This window comes from Crotalus tigris, unplaced genomic scaffold (genome assembly GCF_016545835.1).
Source record: "Crotalus tigris isolate CLP2741 ecotype Arizona unplaced genomic scaffold, ASM1654583v1 scf7180000023738.1706062, whole genome shotgun sequence".
Lineage (NCBI taxonomy): Eukaryota > Metazoa > Chordata > Lepidosauria > Squamata > Viperidae > Crotalus > Crotalus tigris.
In genome coordinates this window covers 1,594,817-1,614,052 of record NW_024100150.1, presented here as the reverse complement: position 1 = coordinate 1,614,052, position 19,236 = coordinate 1,594,817, and the positions used below count along the sequence as shown (strand labels likewise).

General features: G+C 45.5%; 1 protein-coding gene across 1 annotated transcript in view; it reads right to left on the bottom strand.

Annotated features, from left to right (window-relative positions):
* Positions 1-1,351: 1,351 nt before the first annotated feature.
* TRPV1 (transient receptor potential cation channel subfamily V member 1) overlaps positions 1,352-19,236 on the bottom strand; it is a 35,563-nt gene continuing 17,678 nt past the window's right edge. Inside the window, exons 9-17 of the mRNA XM_039321330.1 lie at positions 18,087-18,182; positions 15,942-16,012; positions 14,132-14,297; positions 12,371-12,437; positions 10,514-10,830; positions 9,240-9,367; positions 5,030-5,148; positions 4,005-4,134; positions 1,352-1,484 (exon numbers count right to left, since the gene is read on the bottom strand). Coding sequence (XP_039177264.1) covers positions 1,472-1,484; positions 4,005-4,134; positions 5,030-5,148; positions 9,240-9,367; positions 10,514-10,830; positions 12,371-12,437; positions 14,132-14,297; positions 15,942-16,012; positions 18,087-18,182 — 1,107 coding nt within the window. The 3' untranslated portion in view covers positions 1,352-1,471. The remainder of the gene's footprint in view (positions 1,485-4,004; positions 4,135-5,029; positions 5,149-9,239; positions 9,368-10,513; positions 10,831-12,370; positions 12,438-14,131; positions 14,298-15,941; positions 16,013-18,086; positions 18,183-19,236) is intronic.

Sequence of the window (19,236 nt, the reverse complement as noted above, 5' to 3'; positions counted from 1 at the left end):
AATCTCTACCCACACCGACACCGAACAGCACCAGTTCAATTGGAGCAACACAAGAATCATCAGCCAGGCTACCATCTGTCATGCTCGTGAATTCATGGAAGCCTGGCACTCCACAAGCAATTCCATCAACAGAGACATCGACCGACAACTAGCCTACAAACCCCTCAGGATCCAAAACAACCGCACAGCCAACCAGAGACAGCACTGATCCTCAACCATCCCGCGCAATCCCCCAATCACTTCACCTCCCAATGACTCTGATCTGATGTAACTTCCCCATCACAAGACCCATCACAAGCCTCCCACTGATGACTCACACCTGACCCACCACAAGACCCATCATAAGATCCTCACTCGACACACCCACACCCCAAATCCTTTATAAACAGAACACCGACACTGAAATCCCCTAAACTCTGCTGAGACTCTAGAAAGAGTGCAGAGAAGAGCAACAAAGATGATCAGGGGCCTGGAGACTAAAACATATAAGGAACGGTTGCTGGAATTGGGAATGGGGTCTATAAAATCTGACCCCTGGATGACTGTTCTTGTACTGTTTGTTTTGTTATGTTTTATGTGTTTTTATTGTTAGCTGCCCAGAGTCCTTCGGGAGTTGGATGGCTTATAAATTTTAAAAATAAATAAATAAATAAATAAATGTCTAGTCTAATGAAGAGAAGGACAAGGGAGGACATGATAGCAGTTTTCCAATATCTCAGGGGCTGCCCCAAAGAAAAGAGGGTCAAGCTATTCTCCAAAGCGCCTGAAGGCAGGATAAGAAGCAACGGGTGGAAACTAACTAAAGAGAGAAGCAACTTAGAACTAAGGAGAAACTTCCTGACAGTGAGAACAATTAACCCATGGAACAACCTGCCTCTGGAAGTGGTGAATGCTCCAACCCTGGAAGTTTTTAAGAAGAGACTGGACAGCCATTTGTCCGAAATGGTATAGGGTTTCCTGCCTGAGCAGGGGGTTGGACTAGATGACCTCCCAGGTCCCTTCCAACTTTATTATTATTATTAAGATCAGTGCTTTTTTTCTTTAAAAAAAAAAAGGTGCCGGAACTCACACATGTCATACAACCTTGCCTACCCTACAAGGTTCCATCCAAAATAAAGTGCCGGAACTCCGTTCTGGGCGTTCTATGAGAAAAAAAGCCCTGATTAAGATGTTACCTAGCCTGGTAACGAAATGTTCAGAAACCAACCCACAAGCTCAGCGAACGAACCTTCACCCTCAACTTAATGGAACTTGCAAGTTTTTCTCGGTGACTTTTGAAAAACATTGAAATGAATGACGCAGATGGGGGTCACGAGGCTAAGACGGCAGGAGATAGATAATCGAGACATTTGATATGGATGAGATCTGATGCTCCCGGGACAAGAGAACGACCTCCGGCATGTACGCATTGCGCCACGATGCGCCGAAGCAGCACAAGTCGCGTCTTCCATCCAGCCTTCCATCCAAATGATTACAAGACAGGGCTGCAAGTAAACAAGGAGATATAAACCCATAGGTCCACAATTTACAACCGTTCCTTTAAAGACAGTTCAAGGTTACGACAGCTTTGGGAAAAGGGACTTGTGGCCCATCCTCGGAGTTATGACCATCACACCACCTCCGTGAACACATGATCGCAATTTGGGTTCTTGGCAACCGGCTCTGAATAATAACGGTCGCAGCATCTTAAAGTCACCTGATTGTGACTGGCAACCTTTCTCAGCCGGTTTCCAATAAACCAAGTAAATTGGGGAAGCTGGCTTCGCTTAATGACTCTGTGATTGACTTAACGACCGCACGATTCACTTCAGGACCATGGTAGAAATGGTCGTAAAATCAGGTCCGGTCATGGGACGACTCTCTTAACATCTGTATCACTTAGCGACCAAAATTTCAGGCCCAATTGTGGTCATAAGTTGAAGACTACCATAATGAGATTTGCAATCAGAGAGTCGTAGAACAGAAAGTTGGAAGGGATCTTGGAGATCCACTAGTCCAACCGCTGCCCAGTTAGGAACCCAGTACTACTGGCTCCCCAACTGATGGCCAGCCAATCTGTGTTTAAATATGTTAAGATATATAAATTTAGCAGCTGAAGCAGTAAGATTGCGCAGTGAGCCAGAACACACAGTTGTGGTTGATTGATTGGAGAATGCTGGCTCCTGCGTGAGGCAATCTGCGCTGTGATTGGTTGCTGTGGGTGTGGAGGGGGAGGTTCCCATTTTTCCCACCTTTTTCTTCTGGGCGTCCTTTTGTGCTCTGTGATTTACCTCATGAGGTTCCTGCTGTGTTTATTTACCTCATGATGCTCCTGCTGTGTTGATTTACCTCACGATGCCCCGTTTGCCTGACTATCTAGTTTGCTGTATATGTAAAATATATTTATTTATATAAGGCTACAAGTTTGTGTCAGCGTCTCTGACTCCATTTGTACACCCGCTGCGCAATTCCCTGATAAAACATCTCATGCCAAGGATAGTCCGCCATCTTTCAAGACCGATTGTTCCAAAATTTGTCCGGAATGGTGTAGGGCAGAGGTGTCCAACCTTGGCACCTTCAAGCACCTGTGGACTTCAACTCCCAGGGGAATTCTGGGAGTTGAAGTCCACAAGTCTTAAAGTCTAGTATAGGCTCTCCTGCCTGAACAGGGGGTTGGACTAGAAGACCTCCAAGGTCCCTTCCAACCCCAGTATTGTATGTTCTAGTTGAACAGATCTAAAACAGATCTTTTTCCTCTCTTCTCTCCCATCAATATTAAATCCTTACATTAAATCATTATGTTGTTAAGCCGCCCAGAGTCGTCAGATTCGAGATGGGCGGTAAATATCTTTCATAAGATATAAATAAATAACATAACAATTGACATAAAAAAAATAAGCAGGGCTTCAATCAGATTATCAGGGCTGCTCTCTTGATTTTTTTTGACCATTCCTGAGAAAGTCTGCATGAATTTTGTTCCAGTTGAGGGGATCTTCCACTCCTCACCCTTTAAGGCAGTGGTTCTCAACCTTTTTAATGCCGCGACCCCCAACGGTCGTAAGTCGAGGACTACTCAACCGGTCGTAAGTCGAGGACTACTCAACTGGTGCAGCACCGTTTGCAGAATGGGACTTTTGGTGGGCTCAGCAGGGCAGAGACAGCCTGAACAATTCCTATTGGCTTTTGAAAGCCAATAGAATTAGACTCTGTTCAAGAGAGTCTATTCTATTGGCTTTCAAAAGCCAATAGAATAAAAGGGAGTAGCACAGCTAAGGAAAAGGGGGAAAAAATGGCGGACTGCGTTGTTTGGCGACCCCCGTGAAATGGTTCGACCCCAAATAGGGTCCCGACCCACAGATTGAGAACCACTGCTTTAAGGGGATATAAATGCAGGCGGTCCTCGACTTACAACAATTTGTTTAGTGACCGTTCGAAGTTACAGCTGCACTGAAAAAAGTGACTTATAACCGTTTTCCACACTTATGACCGTTCCAGTATCCCCAAGGTCACGTGATCAAAATTCAGACACTTGGCAACTGACTCGTATTTATGACTGTTGCCGTGTCCCGGGGTCATGTGATCAACTGTTGTGACCTTCTGGGAAGCAGAGTCACAGATTCACTTAACAACGGTATTATTAACAACTGCAGTGACTCACTTAACAACTGCAGCAAGCAAGGATGTAAAAATGGGACAAGACTCAGTTAATGATTGTCTTGCTAAGCAATAGAAATATAATAATAATAATAACAATAATAATAATAATAACAACAATAATAATAATAATGTTGGAAAGGACCTTGGAGGTCATCTAGTCCAACCTTCTGCTCAGGCAGGAAACCCTATGCCATTTCAAACAAATGGCTGTCCAGTTTCTTCTTAAAAACTTCCAGTGTTGGAGCATCCACCACTTCTGGAGGACTTTGGGCTCAATTTTGGTCGTATGTTGAGGACTTCCTGTAATAACTCAATCAGGACCACAAAAGAGAGACAGGCAAGGAACAAAATATTAAAATTAAACCAACTTGGGAAGGGACTTTTTCCGGACATCTTGCTCGTCTGAATCAGCATAATCCTCCGAAATCGGTTTGAGGGATCCCTCTCGTTTTCCATCTCTTAGAATTGGCACCAAGGTCTTCCAGTTTTTCCCTGAAACTGACACAATAATTAGGATTGGTCAACCCTACAAGGAGAGATCCCAATTTTTGCAGACATTGGTCAACTCTACAAGGAGAGATCTCCATTTTTGCAGATATTGGTCAACCTGCAAGGAGAGATCCCAATTTTTGCAGACATTGGTCAACCCTACAAGGAGAGATCCCAATTTTTGCAGACATTGGTCAACCCTACAAGGAGAGATCCCCATTTTTGCAGATATTGGTCAACCTGCAAGGAGAGATCCCAATTTTTGCAGACATTGGTCAACCCTACAAGGAGAGATCCCAATTTTTGCAGACATTGGTCAACCCTACAAGGAGAGATCCCCATTTTTGCAGATATTGGTCAACCTTCAAGGAGAGATCTCCATTTTTGCAGATATTGGTCAACCTGCAAGGAGAGATCCCAATTTTTGCAGACATTGGTCAACCCTACAAGGAGAGATCCCCATTTTTGCAGATATTGGTCAACCTTCAAGGAGAGATCCTCATTTTTGCAGACATTGGTCAACCCTACAAGGAGAGATCCCCATTTTTGCAGAGATTAGTAAACCCTGCCAGGAGAGATCTTAATTTTTGCAGACGTTGCTCTGCAAAAATTGGGATCTCTCCCTATAGGGTTGATGTCCTGAAGCCAGAAAAACCCCAATTAAAAGTTACCCCCCCAAACCTGAGTTACTATTATCCCACAAAATCCTTCCTAATCATCATTTCGAGAAGAGGAATTATGGAATTATTACAACAGAAATTCTTGTTCCAGTTGTAAGTTGAGGACTACCTAAACTCCAATCCCTATCTGTACTTCTGTACTTCAACCCCTCACTCACACAGAAATCCTCCCAGTTAGCTGACAGGATAACAATGAGGACTAGTCTCTTTAATAGCCTTCTCACCTCTGCCAGATTTGAAAGAAAAACTGAGGTTGCGTTTCAGCTCTTCGGTGTGTCCTCCGGGATCTTCGTTGATGATGCTGAGGTTGGTATTCCATGTTGACCAATTCACCTCGTCCACCCTGCAACAAGCATGTCCGAAGCATCAAGGGAAAAATTACAATTTTAATTTAGCAGGCCAATGAATTGGCCGGGCAAATATCTCCTGGAATACATGATAATTCCCCCAAATACCTCTCTTCTTTTTTATGATGTACAAACAGGATCATCAGATTGAGGAGGGGGGGATACCTTTAGTTTCTCAAAGGGCCTGCACAGAGGGGAGCAGGCAAAAAAGTCAAAATGGCGGCTCTCATGTAATTGTCTTTTTTTTTTTTTTTAAACAAATGGGCATCTTTTCATGGTAGGTCAGCCTTCCCAGATAGAGGAAGAGAGGAAACAGACCAGGCGAGATAATTTCATTTCATTCCAAGGCTACAGGAATAGAATCTTTGTAACACAGGGCAAAAGTCACTTAATGACTGCTTTGCTTAGCAACAGAAATTTTAGAAGAGGGAGTCAAGCTATTTTCCAAAGCACCTGAAGGCAGGACAAGAAGCAACAGGTAGAAACTAATCAAGGAGAGAAGCAACCTAGAACTAAGGAGAAACTTCCTGACAGTTAGAACAATTAACCCGTGGAACAGCCTGCCTCCAATGCGCCAACACTGGAAGTTTTTAAGAAGAAACTGGACAGCCATTTGTCCGAAATGGTGTAGGATTTCCTGCCTGAGCAGGGGGTTGGACTAGATGACCTCCAAGGTCCCTTCCAACTTTACTACTATTACTGTTACTAAATAGACACAGCTATGAAACTGATTAGATAAGAGACAGTACTATAGGCCAATGGGTAGACCAGTGGTTCTCCACCTGTGGGTCGGGACCCCATTTGGGGTCGAACGACCATTTCACGGGGGTCGCCAAACAACGCAGTCCGCCATTTTTTTCCCCCTTTTCCTTAGCTGTGCTACTCCCTTTTATTCTATTGGCTTTTGAAAGCCAATAGAATAGCGTCTCTTGAATAGAGTCTAACTCTATTGGCTTTCAAAAGCCCATAGGAATTGTCCAGGCTGTCTCTGCCCTGCTGAGCCCGCCAAAAGTCCCATTTTGCAAACGGTGCTGCACCAGTTGAGTAGTCCTCGACTTACGACCAGTTGAGTAGTCCTCGATTTACGACCAGTTGAGTAGTCCTCGATTTACGACCAGTTGGGGGTCGCGGCATTAAAAAGGTTGAGAACCACTGGGGTAGACAAAGAAACTCAGAAGAGATCTTTCCTAGTTTCTCACGCTGGTGAAGGAGACGGTGGAAGATTCATACTTTCAGACCGGCAAGACTCTGTTTGTGCAGCCTTACAATAAAGTAGATTTAGCTTTGGGGGCACGATGGCTCATCGGTTAAAGATACTGAGCTTGTCAGCTGGTGTTATGATTCCTCGCCAGCCAGTGGACCCGGCAGCTGAGTCTGAGGAATCAGAGGAGGAGGAGGAGGGGCCTGGAGTGACATCAGAGGAAGGCTCTGAGGAGCTCCAAGACTTAGTCGGACAAGGAGCCTGGCCCCTCTACTCGCACTCAGGCTGAGACAGAGCTGTGCTGGGAGCCTGAGTTGGACAGTGATGAAGAACAGCTGGGACAAATCCCAGATGCACGAATGTGCCGGCAAGAGAAGCGAGTAGGACAGAGGAATGCAATGGGGCGGCTCCAAAGGCAAAGGAGAAGGCATTAGGAAGCCACGCCTGGGCTGAATTATAAAAGGGAAGGTGTGGGAGGCCGAAGGCATCCATTCGTGTTGAGGATCGAGTTTCTGTGAACTGTGTTTGCTTGCCTTGGACATTGGCTCAGGTCTGTGAATAATAAAAGGGGATTGGGTTTTTCCTGCGGTTCCAGCCTGCTTGTTGGAAGAGGGGTTTCTCCTTGTGAGCTTAACAAGGACTCATGTAGGTGGGGACAGAATAGCTGGAAAGTTCAAACCCTAGTGCTGTACAACAGGGTGAACTCCCATGCCTTGCCTCATGTGAATAGATAAATAGGTACCACTTCTATGGGAAGATTAGAGCATTCTATCCACCTTTGGCTTATAAGCGTACTTGTTCTATCCCAGCCTATAGCCGTCCTTGTTAAAGGCACAAGGACCAAACCCCTGTTGATAAAATAGGCTGGAGACTTTAAAACAAAACAAGCCCCTTTTTTTAATATGGGTGATAAACCTGCCAAATAGTCCAAAACACAAACAGCAAAACTCAAGTCCAAAATGAAGGAAATAGTCCACAGGAAACACGATGCAAACAGAAGAGTAGTCACAAGCAAGACGAACAGACCAGGATCCAAAGAAGTACTTTGCAAACGGTTGCCTTCAGCAACCAACGCCCACACCTCCTCTTTTTATACAGCAGTCCCAAGGCGTTGCCTCTCATTGCCTTCTCCTTTTACTCTGGAGTTGCCGTATTGACTGCTGCTGATTTACTCTCGCTAATTGACGATGTGTGCGAGCATCAATTAGCATGTCCATCAGGTGTGAGTCCTCCGAGTCTGACTCATTCTCCTCACACAGCTGAGCTTCATCAGGAACACGACTGGAAGGCCCAGGCTCTGCATCAAACCGTGAGTCCTGTAATTCATCAGAGCCTCCCTCTGCCCCAATGGCCCTTCAAATGCCTCCTCCACCTCCTCCTCAGATTCCTCAGACTCAGCTGTTGGGAGCACAGGCTGGCACGGAATCACAACAGTACTGGCCATATGACCACGGAAATTGTCTTCAGACAATGCTGGCTCCTTGACTAAGAATCAGAGATGAGCACCATCCCTAGAGCAAGGGTTCCCAACCTGTGGGCTGTGGCCCACTCAAAGTCCGTGACCTATTTGCAAGTGGGCTGCATGAATGGCTAACTCAGGGGTAGGCAACCTTGGCTCTTTGATGACTCGTGGACTTCAACTCCCAGAATTCCTGAGCCAGCATGGCTCAGCTTGGAAACCTCTGCCTTTTCCCACAGCGTGGCTGGCTCAGGAATTCTGGGAGCTGAAGTCCACGAGTCATAAAAGAACCAAGGTTCCCCACCCCTGCCCTATATCAGGGGTCCTCAACCTTGGCAACTTTAAGACTCGTGGACTTCAGCTCCCAGAATTCCTGAGCCAGCATGAGGAAATTATGGCCCCTTCATGACTCGTGGACTTCAACTCCCAGAATTCCTGAGCCAGCATGGGGGAACTATGGCCCCTTCATGTCTTGTGGACTTCAATTCCCAGAATTCCTGAGCCAGCATGGGGGAACTATGGCCCCTTCATGACTCGTGGACCTCAACTCCCAGAATTCATGAACCAGCATGGCTCAGCGTGGAAACCTCTCCCTTTCCCCTCAGCATGGCTGGCTCAGGAATTCTGGGAGTTGAAGTCCACGAGTCCTAAAAGAGCCAAGGTTGCCTACCCTGGGCTAGCTGGTGCACACACAGCCCCACTCGAAGCCCCACTTGTGCGAGTGTTGTGGGTGCTCTTGACTTTACGTAAGCAACGAGTGCGCATGCCCGCGCCCATGCATGCACACTACTGCCCCTCCCACAAAACCACCTCCTCTTTCCCCCCCCCCCCCCCGCTAACCTGGAAAGGTTGGGGAACTCTGCCCTAGAGTTAAATTTGACTGGACAGGGAAGCCTTTTACCTTTAGAACAGTGGTTCTCAACCTGTGGGTCGGGACCCCATTTGGGGTCGAACGACCATTTCATGGGGGTCGCCAAACAACGCAGCCCGCCATTTCCCCCCCCCCCTTTTCTTTAGCTGTGCTACTCCCTTTTATTCTATTGGCTTTTGAAAGCCAATAGAATAGACTCTCTTGAATAGAGTCTCATTCTATTGGCTTTCAAAAGCCAATAGGAATTGTCCAGGCTGTTTCTGCCCTGCTGAGCCTGCCAAAAGTCCCATTCTGCAAATGGTGCTGCACCAGTTGAGTAGTCCTCGACTTACGACCGGTTGAGTAGTCCTCGACTTACGACCGGTGGGGGGTTGCGGCATTAAAAAGGTTGAGAACCACTGCTTTAGAATTAGCTTATCGGTCACGTTTCCAGTCTGGTCTACCTTGTAAGGCTGACAATCTTCAACAGGTATACGAAATGTGCAGAGTTTTTGATGGTGCAGTTGTGGCACCAGTTCGAAGTATGCCCACCTCCCAAATTTAGAACGGCAATTACCGAAAGCACCAGCGATAATCATCCTTGCCATCTGGGGTCGTCCCCACCAAAACCCGCTTCCCGGACCGGAAAGAGTTGATGATGCAATTCCAGTAGCTGTTCTCGATGTTTAAAATGGTGATGGTTCGCTGTGTGCAAAAACAAGAGAGAACAACAGATCGATCCTGCGAGGTAGAGCAGTGGTGGGATTCAAATACGTGAACAACGGCTTCTTGGTGTGGATGCTGCTTCTGGAAGTCCGTTCTGGGCCTGGGCAACAAAAAATTAGCTACCAATTCTGCAGAAGTGGTGCAAACCGGTTGAATCCCACCACTGGATGGATGGATGGATAGATAGATAAATAGATAGATAGACAGACAGAGAGATAGATAGATAGATAGATAGATAGATAGATAGATAGATAGATAGATAGATAGATAGATAGATAGATAGATAGATAGAGATTATAGATAGATAGATAGATAGATAGATAGATAGATAGATAGATAGATAGATAGATATTATAGATAGATACGAAGGATACGATAGATAGATAGATATTATAGATAGATATGATAAATACGATAGATAGATATTATAGATAGATAGATAGATAGATAGATAGATAGATAGATATAGATAGACAAGATAGATAGATAGATAGATAGATAGATAGATAGATAGATAGATAGATAGATAGATAGATAGATAGATAGATGCAATTTAGACAGGCGCCACTGTATTTCCTGACTGATGATTTTTGATTTAATAATAAAGATTCTGGTAAACATCAGGGGCGAGGTGACTTAGGGTTAATCACCAGGAGACGGCGAGTTCTAGTCCCACCTTTGGCGTGAAAGCTGTTCAGGTGATTTTGAGCCAATCACTCTCTCTCTCTCAACTCGACCCACCTCTCAGGGTTGTTGTGGGAAAATAGAGGGAAGGCAGAGAATTAGTTATGATTGCCAACTTGAGTTACCATATTTATAAAAATAATAAAGGCAGAAGATAAGCACATAAAAATACATAAATAAATAAATTTCCTATCCTTTCTGGAAATCCCCAGAGAATTCACCATCTCCTGGTGATTGGCCCAAAGTTACCCAGCTGGCTTTCATGCCTAAGGCGGGACTAGAACTCACCGTCTCCTGGTGATTGGCTCAAAGTCACCCAGCCAGCTTTCATTTGCAAGACGCAACACCCTTCAGCCTTCTTCCTTCTCCCTGAAAACTGACCCACACTTGCGCCTCGAAACCCCGGAACCAAACCTTGGGGTGGGTGTGGCTGCAATCTACCTGCAGCTTCCAGATACTTTTGCTCTCCTGCGCGATCTTGTTGACGGTTTCGCCCATCAGGGCGATCAGCATGTTCAGGAGCAGGATGTAGGTGAGGACCACGTAGATCAGCAAGAGGATGATGAAGATGGACTTGAAGTGGTAGTTCTCGGTGAACTCCAGGTCGCCCATCCCGATGGTGAACTTGAAGAGCTCCAGGCAGGTGGTGTAGAGGTTGTTGTAGGACGGGCGGGCCCTCACGGGACACGGGCAGACATCCAGTGGCTGGGCCGTCTCTGGACGGCCCTCGTTGTCTTCCTCAATCAAGGTCACCACGGCTGCCACGAAGGGGAACATCACGGCAGTGGGAAAGAGGGCAAAAAAGGCGCGAAGGTGAGCATCGAAAGGGACCTCAGAGGTCATCTAGACCAACCCCTCTGCCTTTGCTAAGCGGCTTATGGGTGAGTCCTCGGCTTACCACCACCCGAGCCCAAACATTCTGCTGTTAAGCGAGAGAATAGGATAGAACAGAACAGAATAGAATAGCAGAGTTGGAAGGGACCTTGAAGGTCATCTAATCCAACCCCCTACTCAGGCAGGAAGCCCTATACCGGGGGTCTTCAAACTTGGCCCTTTTATGACTTGTGGACTTCCACTCCCAGAATTCCTCAGCCAGGCAAGCTGGCTGTGGAATTCTGGGAGTGGAAGTCCACAAGGCATAAAAGGGCCTAGTCGGAAGACCCCTGTCTTAAAGCATCCTGGCTGAGGAATTCTGGGAGTTGAAGTCACAAGTCCTAAAAGGGCCAAGTTGGAAGACCCCTGTTTTAAAGCATCCTGGCTGAGGAATTCTGGGAGTGGAAGTCCACAAGCAGGGGTCTTCCAACTTGGCCCTTTTATGCCTTGTGGACTTCAACTCCCAGAATTCCTCAGCCAGGCACGCTGGCTGAGGAATTCTGGGAGTTGAAGTCCACAAGTCAGAAAAGGGCCAAGTTTGAAGACCCCTCTGCCCTACACCATTTCAGACAAATGGCTGTCCAATCTTTTTTTTTTCAAACCTCCAGTGATGGAGCACCCACAACTTCTGGTGGCAAGTCGTTCCACTGGTTAATTCTTCTAACGGTCAGGGAATTTCTTCTTAGTTCAGTCTAGGCTCTTCATTCTAGAGAGTTGTTAAGTGAGTTTGGCTCCCTTTTATGACCTTTCTCACCATTGTTGTTAAGTGAAATTCCGTGGTTGTTAATATTAGTAACCTTAGTAATTAAGAGAATCCAGCTTCCTCATTGACTTTGCTTGTCACAAGGTCGCAAAAGCGGATCACATGACCCTGGGACGGTGAAACCGTCATAAATATGAATCCGTTGCCACGCCTGTGAATTTTGGTCACGTGGCCACGGGGACACTGCCCCGGTTGTATTCGTAAGACCCCTTTTTCAGTGCCGTTCTAACGACGAACGATCAATAAACAAATGGTTGTAAAGTCGAGAACGACCTGTATCAAAACTTCCTTGAAATCTTTCGGTCATGCGACCGCAAAATGGGAGGTGAATAAATTTAATAAATGAAATTAAAGCCCACTCCGTTTGATCCTTCTTCAGTCATTTCGTCCCTGGGGAAAATCGTGGGTAGATTTCTACCTGAACTGGGGGGGGGGGACACTTTGATGCCATAACCCAGCGTTTCCCAATCTTAGCCACTTGGAAGATGGGTGGACTTCAACTCCCAGAATTCCTCCGCCGGCACAGAACTCTGGGAGTTGAAGTCCACCCATCTTCCAGCTGCCATAACCAATACACCGCACTGCCGTGGGGTGGCTCTGGCTTCTTCCATCTTGCTTCTCTCCCCCCCCTCCCCAAACTACAATCTGACCCTAACCCTTACCTGTGGAAAATCCCAGGTGGAAGAGCAGGTAAACCATGATGAAACGGCCCAGATCTCGTAGCATCATCTGTGAAGGATAGGCGGAAATGGGGGTGGACCCCCTTTCAGGTGTGGCTAGGAGGGCAGAAAGGGGCACGAGGTGCCCTCCTAATCTGAAACTAATTTGAAGCCCGCCTCCTAATCTGAAGCACCTAATCCTGTTCTCCTCTTTGACCTCCTAATCGGACTCTAATCTGGAAGATGTCCTAATCTGAAGCCCTCTTAATCTGAAGCACCGAACCCAGTGCCATTTGCTGCCCTCCTAATGTAAATGTAATCTGAAACACTTAATCCAGCGCCCCTTTCTGCTCTCCTAATCTGAAAATGCCCTCCTAATCTGGAGCACCTAATCCTGTGCCCCTTTCTCCTCTCCTATTCAGAATCTAATCTGGAGCAGCCAATCCCGTGCCCCTTTCTGCTCTCCTATTTGGAATCTAATCTGGAGCAGCCAATCCCATGCACCTTTCTGCTCTCCTATTCAGAATCTAATCTGGAGCACCTAATCCTGTGCCCCTTTCTCCTCTCCTATTCAGAATCTAATCTGGAGCAGCCAATCCCGTGCCCCTTTCTGCTCTCCTATTCGGAATCTAATCTGGAGCACCTAATTCCATGCACTTTTTATACTCTCCTATTCAGAATCTAATCTGGAGCACCTAATCCTGTGCCCCTTTCTCCTCTCCTATTCAGAATCTAATCTGGAGCAGCCAATCCCGTGCCCCTTTCTGCTCTCCTATTTGGAATCTAATCTGGAGCAGCCAATCCCATGCACCTTTCTGCTCTCCTATTCAGAATCTAATCTGGAGCACCTAATTCCATGCACTTTTTATACTCTCCTATTCAGAATCTAATCTGGAGCACCTAATCCTGTGCCCCTTTCTCCTCTCCTATTCAGAATCTAATCTGGAGCAGCCAATCCCGTGCCCCTTTCTGCTCTCCTATTTGGAATCTAATCTGGAGCAGCCAATCCCATGCACCTTTCTGCTCTCCTATTCAGAATCTAATCTGGAGCAGCCAATCCCATGCACCTTTCTCCTCTCCTATTCAGAATCTAATCTGGAGCAGCCAATCCCGTGCCCCTTTCTCCTCTCCTATTCAGAATCTAATCTGGAGCAGCCAATCCCGTGCCCCTTTCTGCTCTCCTATTTGGAATCTAATCTGGAGCAGCCAATCCCATGCACCTTTCTGCTCTCCTATTCAGAATCTAATCTGGAGCACCTAATTCCATGCACTTTTTATACTCTCCTATTCAGAATCTAATCTGGAGCACCTAATCCTGTGCCCCTTTCTCCTCTCCTATTCAGAATCTAATCTGGAGCAGCCAATCCCGTGCCCCTTTCTGCTCTCCTATTTGGAATCTAATCTGGAGCAGCCAATCCCATGCACCTTTCTGCTCTCCTATTCAGAATCTAATCTGGAGCAGCCAATCCCATGCACCTTTCTACTCTCCTATTCAGAATCTAATCTGGAGCACCTAATTCCATGCACTTTTTATACTCTCCTATTCGGAATCTAATCTGGAGCACCTAATCCCGTGCCTCTTTCTGCCCTCCTATTCAGAATCTAATCTGGACCAGCCAATCCCGTGCCCCTTTCTGCTCTCCTATTTAGAATCTAATCTGGAGCAGCTAATTTCGTGCTCCTTTCTGCCCTCCTAATCTGAAGTTGCCCTCCTAATCCGAAGCCACCACCCATGCCCAACCCTCTCCTCCATTCTGGACCCACCTTCTCCAGCATCACTGAATATATGCCCATTTGTTGGAAGCCCCGGGTGTAATACAGCAGGTTGGACCAGCCCAGCGCCAGGGCAAAGACCATCAGCACCACGTAAACTTCCTGCCTGCTGAAATAGAGGACGGCCGAGCCCAGCAAGAGAAGCGAGTGGACGAAGCTGGAGGGAGGAGCAGGGCAGGAAGAGAGAACGAGAGTGACCGAAGGGGATCTCGTTCAGCTTCGGTCTAATTGCGGGAGGGCAAAGGGGGCCCTCCCGCAATTAGACATCACCCTACCACCCTGACATCACCCTGCCAACAAAAGTACGTGTAGTCAAGCTCATGGTTTTCCCAGTTGCAATGTATGGCTGTGAAAGTTGGACCATAAGAAAGGCTGAGCGCAAAAGAATGGAGGCCTTTGAACTCTGGTGCTGGAGAAGACTCCTGCGATCCCCTGGACTGCAAGGCGTTCAAACCGGTCAGTCCTAGAAGAGATCAACCCCGACTGCTCTTTAGAAGGCCAGATCCTGAAGTTGAAACTCAAATACTTTGGCCACCTAATGAGAAGGAAGGACTCACTGGAAAAGGGCCTAATGCTGGGAAAGATGGAGGGCAAGAGAAGAAGGGGACGACAGAGAATGAGGTGGTTGGATGGAGTCCCTGAAGCAGCAGGTGTGAGCTTCAATGGACTCCAGAAGATGGTAGAGGACAGGAAGGCCTGGAGGAACGTGGTCCATGGGGTCGCGATGGGCCGGACACGACTTCGCAATTAACAACAACAAAGGGGGCAACGCTCGGCGTTTGGGACCTCCGTGACCGTTGATTGCAATTCCCATGTTCTCTGGCTCTGATGGTGTTACCTAGCTGGGTCATGAAACGTCCGCAAGCCAATTACCAGCTCAAAGTGTCAAACACTGCAAATATTGTATATTCTTGCTTTGGACAATATGCAGAACTGTCTGGTATTTATGGGGTTAATACAGAGCAGAAGCGGGGGTTGAGGGTAAAGCCCCGGAAAGAAAGAGGAAGAAAACCTTTGACCTTCACACTAATTGGATAATGTGATATATGAGGGCTAATTTAGGGAGGGAACATGCTGATAATTTAACTGCTCAGAGGAAGAAAACTAGCATCTCTCTGTTATGCATCTGCCGACATTTTGTAACAATCACTGACTTTTAGGAAAATAAAAGCCTGGAAGTTCTTTGAAGTGTTTCATTAGCCGGAACCATAACACAGAGAGCACCAAGGACCCCACAGTCCTCCTCCTCCTCCTCCCAGCACTGATGATGTTAGCTAGTTGGGTCATGAAATGTTTGCAAGAAAATCATCAAGCTCCGAGAGCATCAAGGACACCATAGTCCTCCTCCTCCTCCTCCTCCTCCTCCTCCTCCTCGCAGATACCCCTCCCTTCTAGCCCTGAAGGCATTACCCAATTGGGTAATGAAACATCTGCAAGAAAACCACTAAGCTCAGAGAGAACCAAGGACCCCATAGTCCTCCTCCTCCCCCCCCTCCTCCTCCCAGCACTGATGATGTTAGCTAGTTGGGTCATGAAATGTTTGCAAGAAAATCACCAAGGTCAAAGAGAACCAAGGACCTCAGATTCCTCCTCCTACTCCTCTGTGTAAACCCCCCTCCCTTCTAGCCCTGAAGGCGTTACCCAGTTGGGTCATGAAACGTCTGCAAGAAAACCACCCATCTCAGAGACCCCCAAGGACCCCACAGAACCCACCCCCCCAAAAAAAAGACTAGCTAAATTAAGAGTTGCCCCCCTCCCACCCACCCACCCCAAAAGCAAAGCATGTCTCTGAGTCACGTACAAAAGCAGCTCACTGTAGCATTCGGTAAATATAGCTTTCAAAGAGGGACGCCTCTGCTGGAAATACTTGATCTGCAAGACCGAAGAGAGAGAGGGGAGGAAAGTGGGAATGGAATCTCGACCCCACGCATGCGCAGATAAAGCTTCGCTCCCGCTCGCCCGCTGCTTGTGCGGCCCGGTTCCCAACAGGCTGCAGACTGGTATCGGTACACAGCCCAGAGGTTGGGGACCCCTCATCTAGATGACCTCTAAGGCTCCTTCCGATGCTCACTGGCACGGCTTTTTGCCCTCTTTCCAGTGGTGGGATTCAACCGGTTCGCACCACTTTGGCAGAACCGGTAGCTAATTTTTTGTTGCCCAGGCCCAGATGGACACCTGGAAGCAGCATCCACGCAGAGAACCGGTTGTTCACGTATTTGAGTCCCACCACTGGTCATATCTATCTATCTATCTATCTATCTATCTATCTATCTATCTATCTATCTATCTATCTATCTATCTATAATATCTATCATATCCTATTGTATCGTATCATATCTATCTATCTATCGTATCTATCTATCTATTTATCTATCTATCTCTACCTATCGTATCTATCTATAATATATATCTATCGTATTTATCTATCTATATCTACCTACCTATCTACCTACCTATCTATCTATCTATCTATCTATCTATCTATCTATCATATATATCTATAATATATATCTATTGTATCTATCTATATCTATCTATCTCTACCTATCTATCGTATCTATCTATAATATATATCTATTGTATCTATCTATCTATCTGTCTATCTATCTATCTATATCTATCTATCTAGCTATCTACCTATCGTATCTATCTATAATTTCTATCTATCGTATCTATCTATAATATATATCTATTGTATCTATCTATCTATCTATCTATCTATCTATCTATCTATCTATCTATATCTATCTATCTCTACCTATCTATCGTATCTATCTATCTATCTATCTATCTATCTATCTATCTACCTATCGTATCTATCTATAATATCTATCTATCTATCTATCGTATCTATCTATAATATCTATCTATCGTATCTATCGTATCTATCTATCTATCTATCTCTACCTATCTATCGTATCTATCTATAATATATATCTATTGTATCTATCTATCTATCTATCTATCTATCTATCTATCTATCTATCTATCTCTACCTATCTATCGTATCTATCTATAATATATATCTATTGTATCTATCTATCTATCTATCTATCTATCTATCTATCTATCTATCTATCTATCTACCTATCGTATCTATCTATAATATATATCTATCGTATCTATCTATAATATATATCATTGTATCTATCTATAATATCTATCTATCTATCTATCTATCTATCTATCTATCGTATCTATCTATAATATATATCGTATCTATATCTATATCTATCTATCTATCTATCTATCTATCTATCTATCTATCCATCTCTATCTCTACCTATCTATCGTATCTATCTATAATATATATCTATTGTATCTATCTATCTATCTATCTATCTATCTATCTATCTATCTATCTATCTCTACCTATCTATCGTATCTATCTATAATATATATCTATTGTATCTATCTATCTATCTATCTATCTATCTATCTATCTATCTATCTATCTATCTCTACCTATCTATTGTATCTATCTATAATATATATCTATTGTATCTATCTATCTATCTATCTATCTATCTATCTCTACCTATCTATCGTATCTATCTATCTATCTATCTATCTATCTATCTATCTATCTATCCATCCATCCAGTGGTGGGGTTCAGCCGGTTCACACCACTTCGGCAGAACCGGTAGCTAATTTTTTGTCACCCAGGCCCAGAACGGACTTCCAGAAACGGCATCCACGCAGAGAACTGGTTGTTCACCTATTTGAATCCCACCGCTGCCTCTTTCCCACCTCCGTTGGGGCACAACTCACTTAAGAACTGTCTCGCTTAGCAACGATTGTGGCCATAAGTCAAGGATCTTTGCAAGCTTTGGATGCCCTAGGCAGGAATGGATGCGTCCCAAGCGCCGTTCTCTCTTTTGCGCTCCCATGTTTTGGGGTGGATAGGGTGGGTGGGGGTCTCTGGGGGCCCGGTCCGAACTCTTACCCCTCTGAAGAAGAAGTAGGCGCCTCCTAACACGGTGAGGATCTCCCCGGTGACCCGGAAATACTCGCCTCTCGTGTGGCGAAAGGTAAACGGAGGCTGTGAACAGAGAGCAAGCAGAGACACACCGTGAAAATTCAAACCCATCAGGAGCGCTGAAAGGAAAAACCGGATGACTCAGCTTGGGAATGAGCTCTGATTAATAACAACAACAACAACAACAACAACAACAACAAAACAACTGGAGCACCACTTGAGCACCATTGGCATTGACAAATTCGCTATTAGTCAATTGCAAAAGGTGGCCTTATTAGGAACTGCTTCCATCCTGCGACGGGATCTGTAATACCATCAAACATCCACATCCGCCTATTCCAGGTCCTGGGTAAGGACTTGATGGGTAGAGAAAAATGCCAAATCCAGTCTGAACATCTGGCTGACTGTGCGATGATCCATAATAATAATAATAATAATAATACCCCCAGTGAGGCATGGGAAGACAAAGCACTACATGGCCAATACATTAAAAAAATTGCTGGGAAACCAGATATTAACAAGACCTGGCAATGGCTAAGAGCAGGAAAATTGAAGAAAGAGACCGAGGGACTAATTCTGGCTGCACAAGACCAAGCCTTAAGGACAAATGCATATAAAGTCAAAATTGAGAAGACAGCAACAGACAGTAAATGCCACCTATGCAAAGAAGCTGAAGAAACAGTGGACCACCTGGTAAGCTGTTGCAAGAAGATTGCACAGACTGACTACAAGCAGCGGCATGGCAAAGTAGCAACAATGGTGCATTGGAACATCTGCAAAAAATATCATTTGCCTGTAAGCAAAAACTGGTGGGACCATAAAATAGAGAAAGTCATAGAAAATGATAAAATTAAACTGCTCTGGGACTTCAGAATTCAAACAGACAAGCACCTGCAACATAACACCCCAGACTTAACAACTGTCGATAAGAAAGGCAAAAAAGTCTGGATAGTGGACGTGGCAATGCCTGGAGACAGCAGAATAGATGAGAAAGAACTGGAGAAAATCACAAAATACAAAGACCTACAAATAGAAATAGAAAGATTGTAGCAAAAGCAAGCAAGGGTAGTACCAATAGTCATAGGCTCCTTGGGTGCAATCCCAAAACAACTGGAGC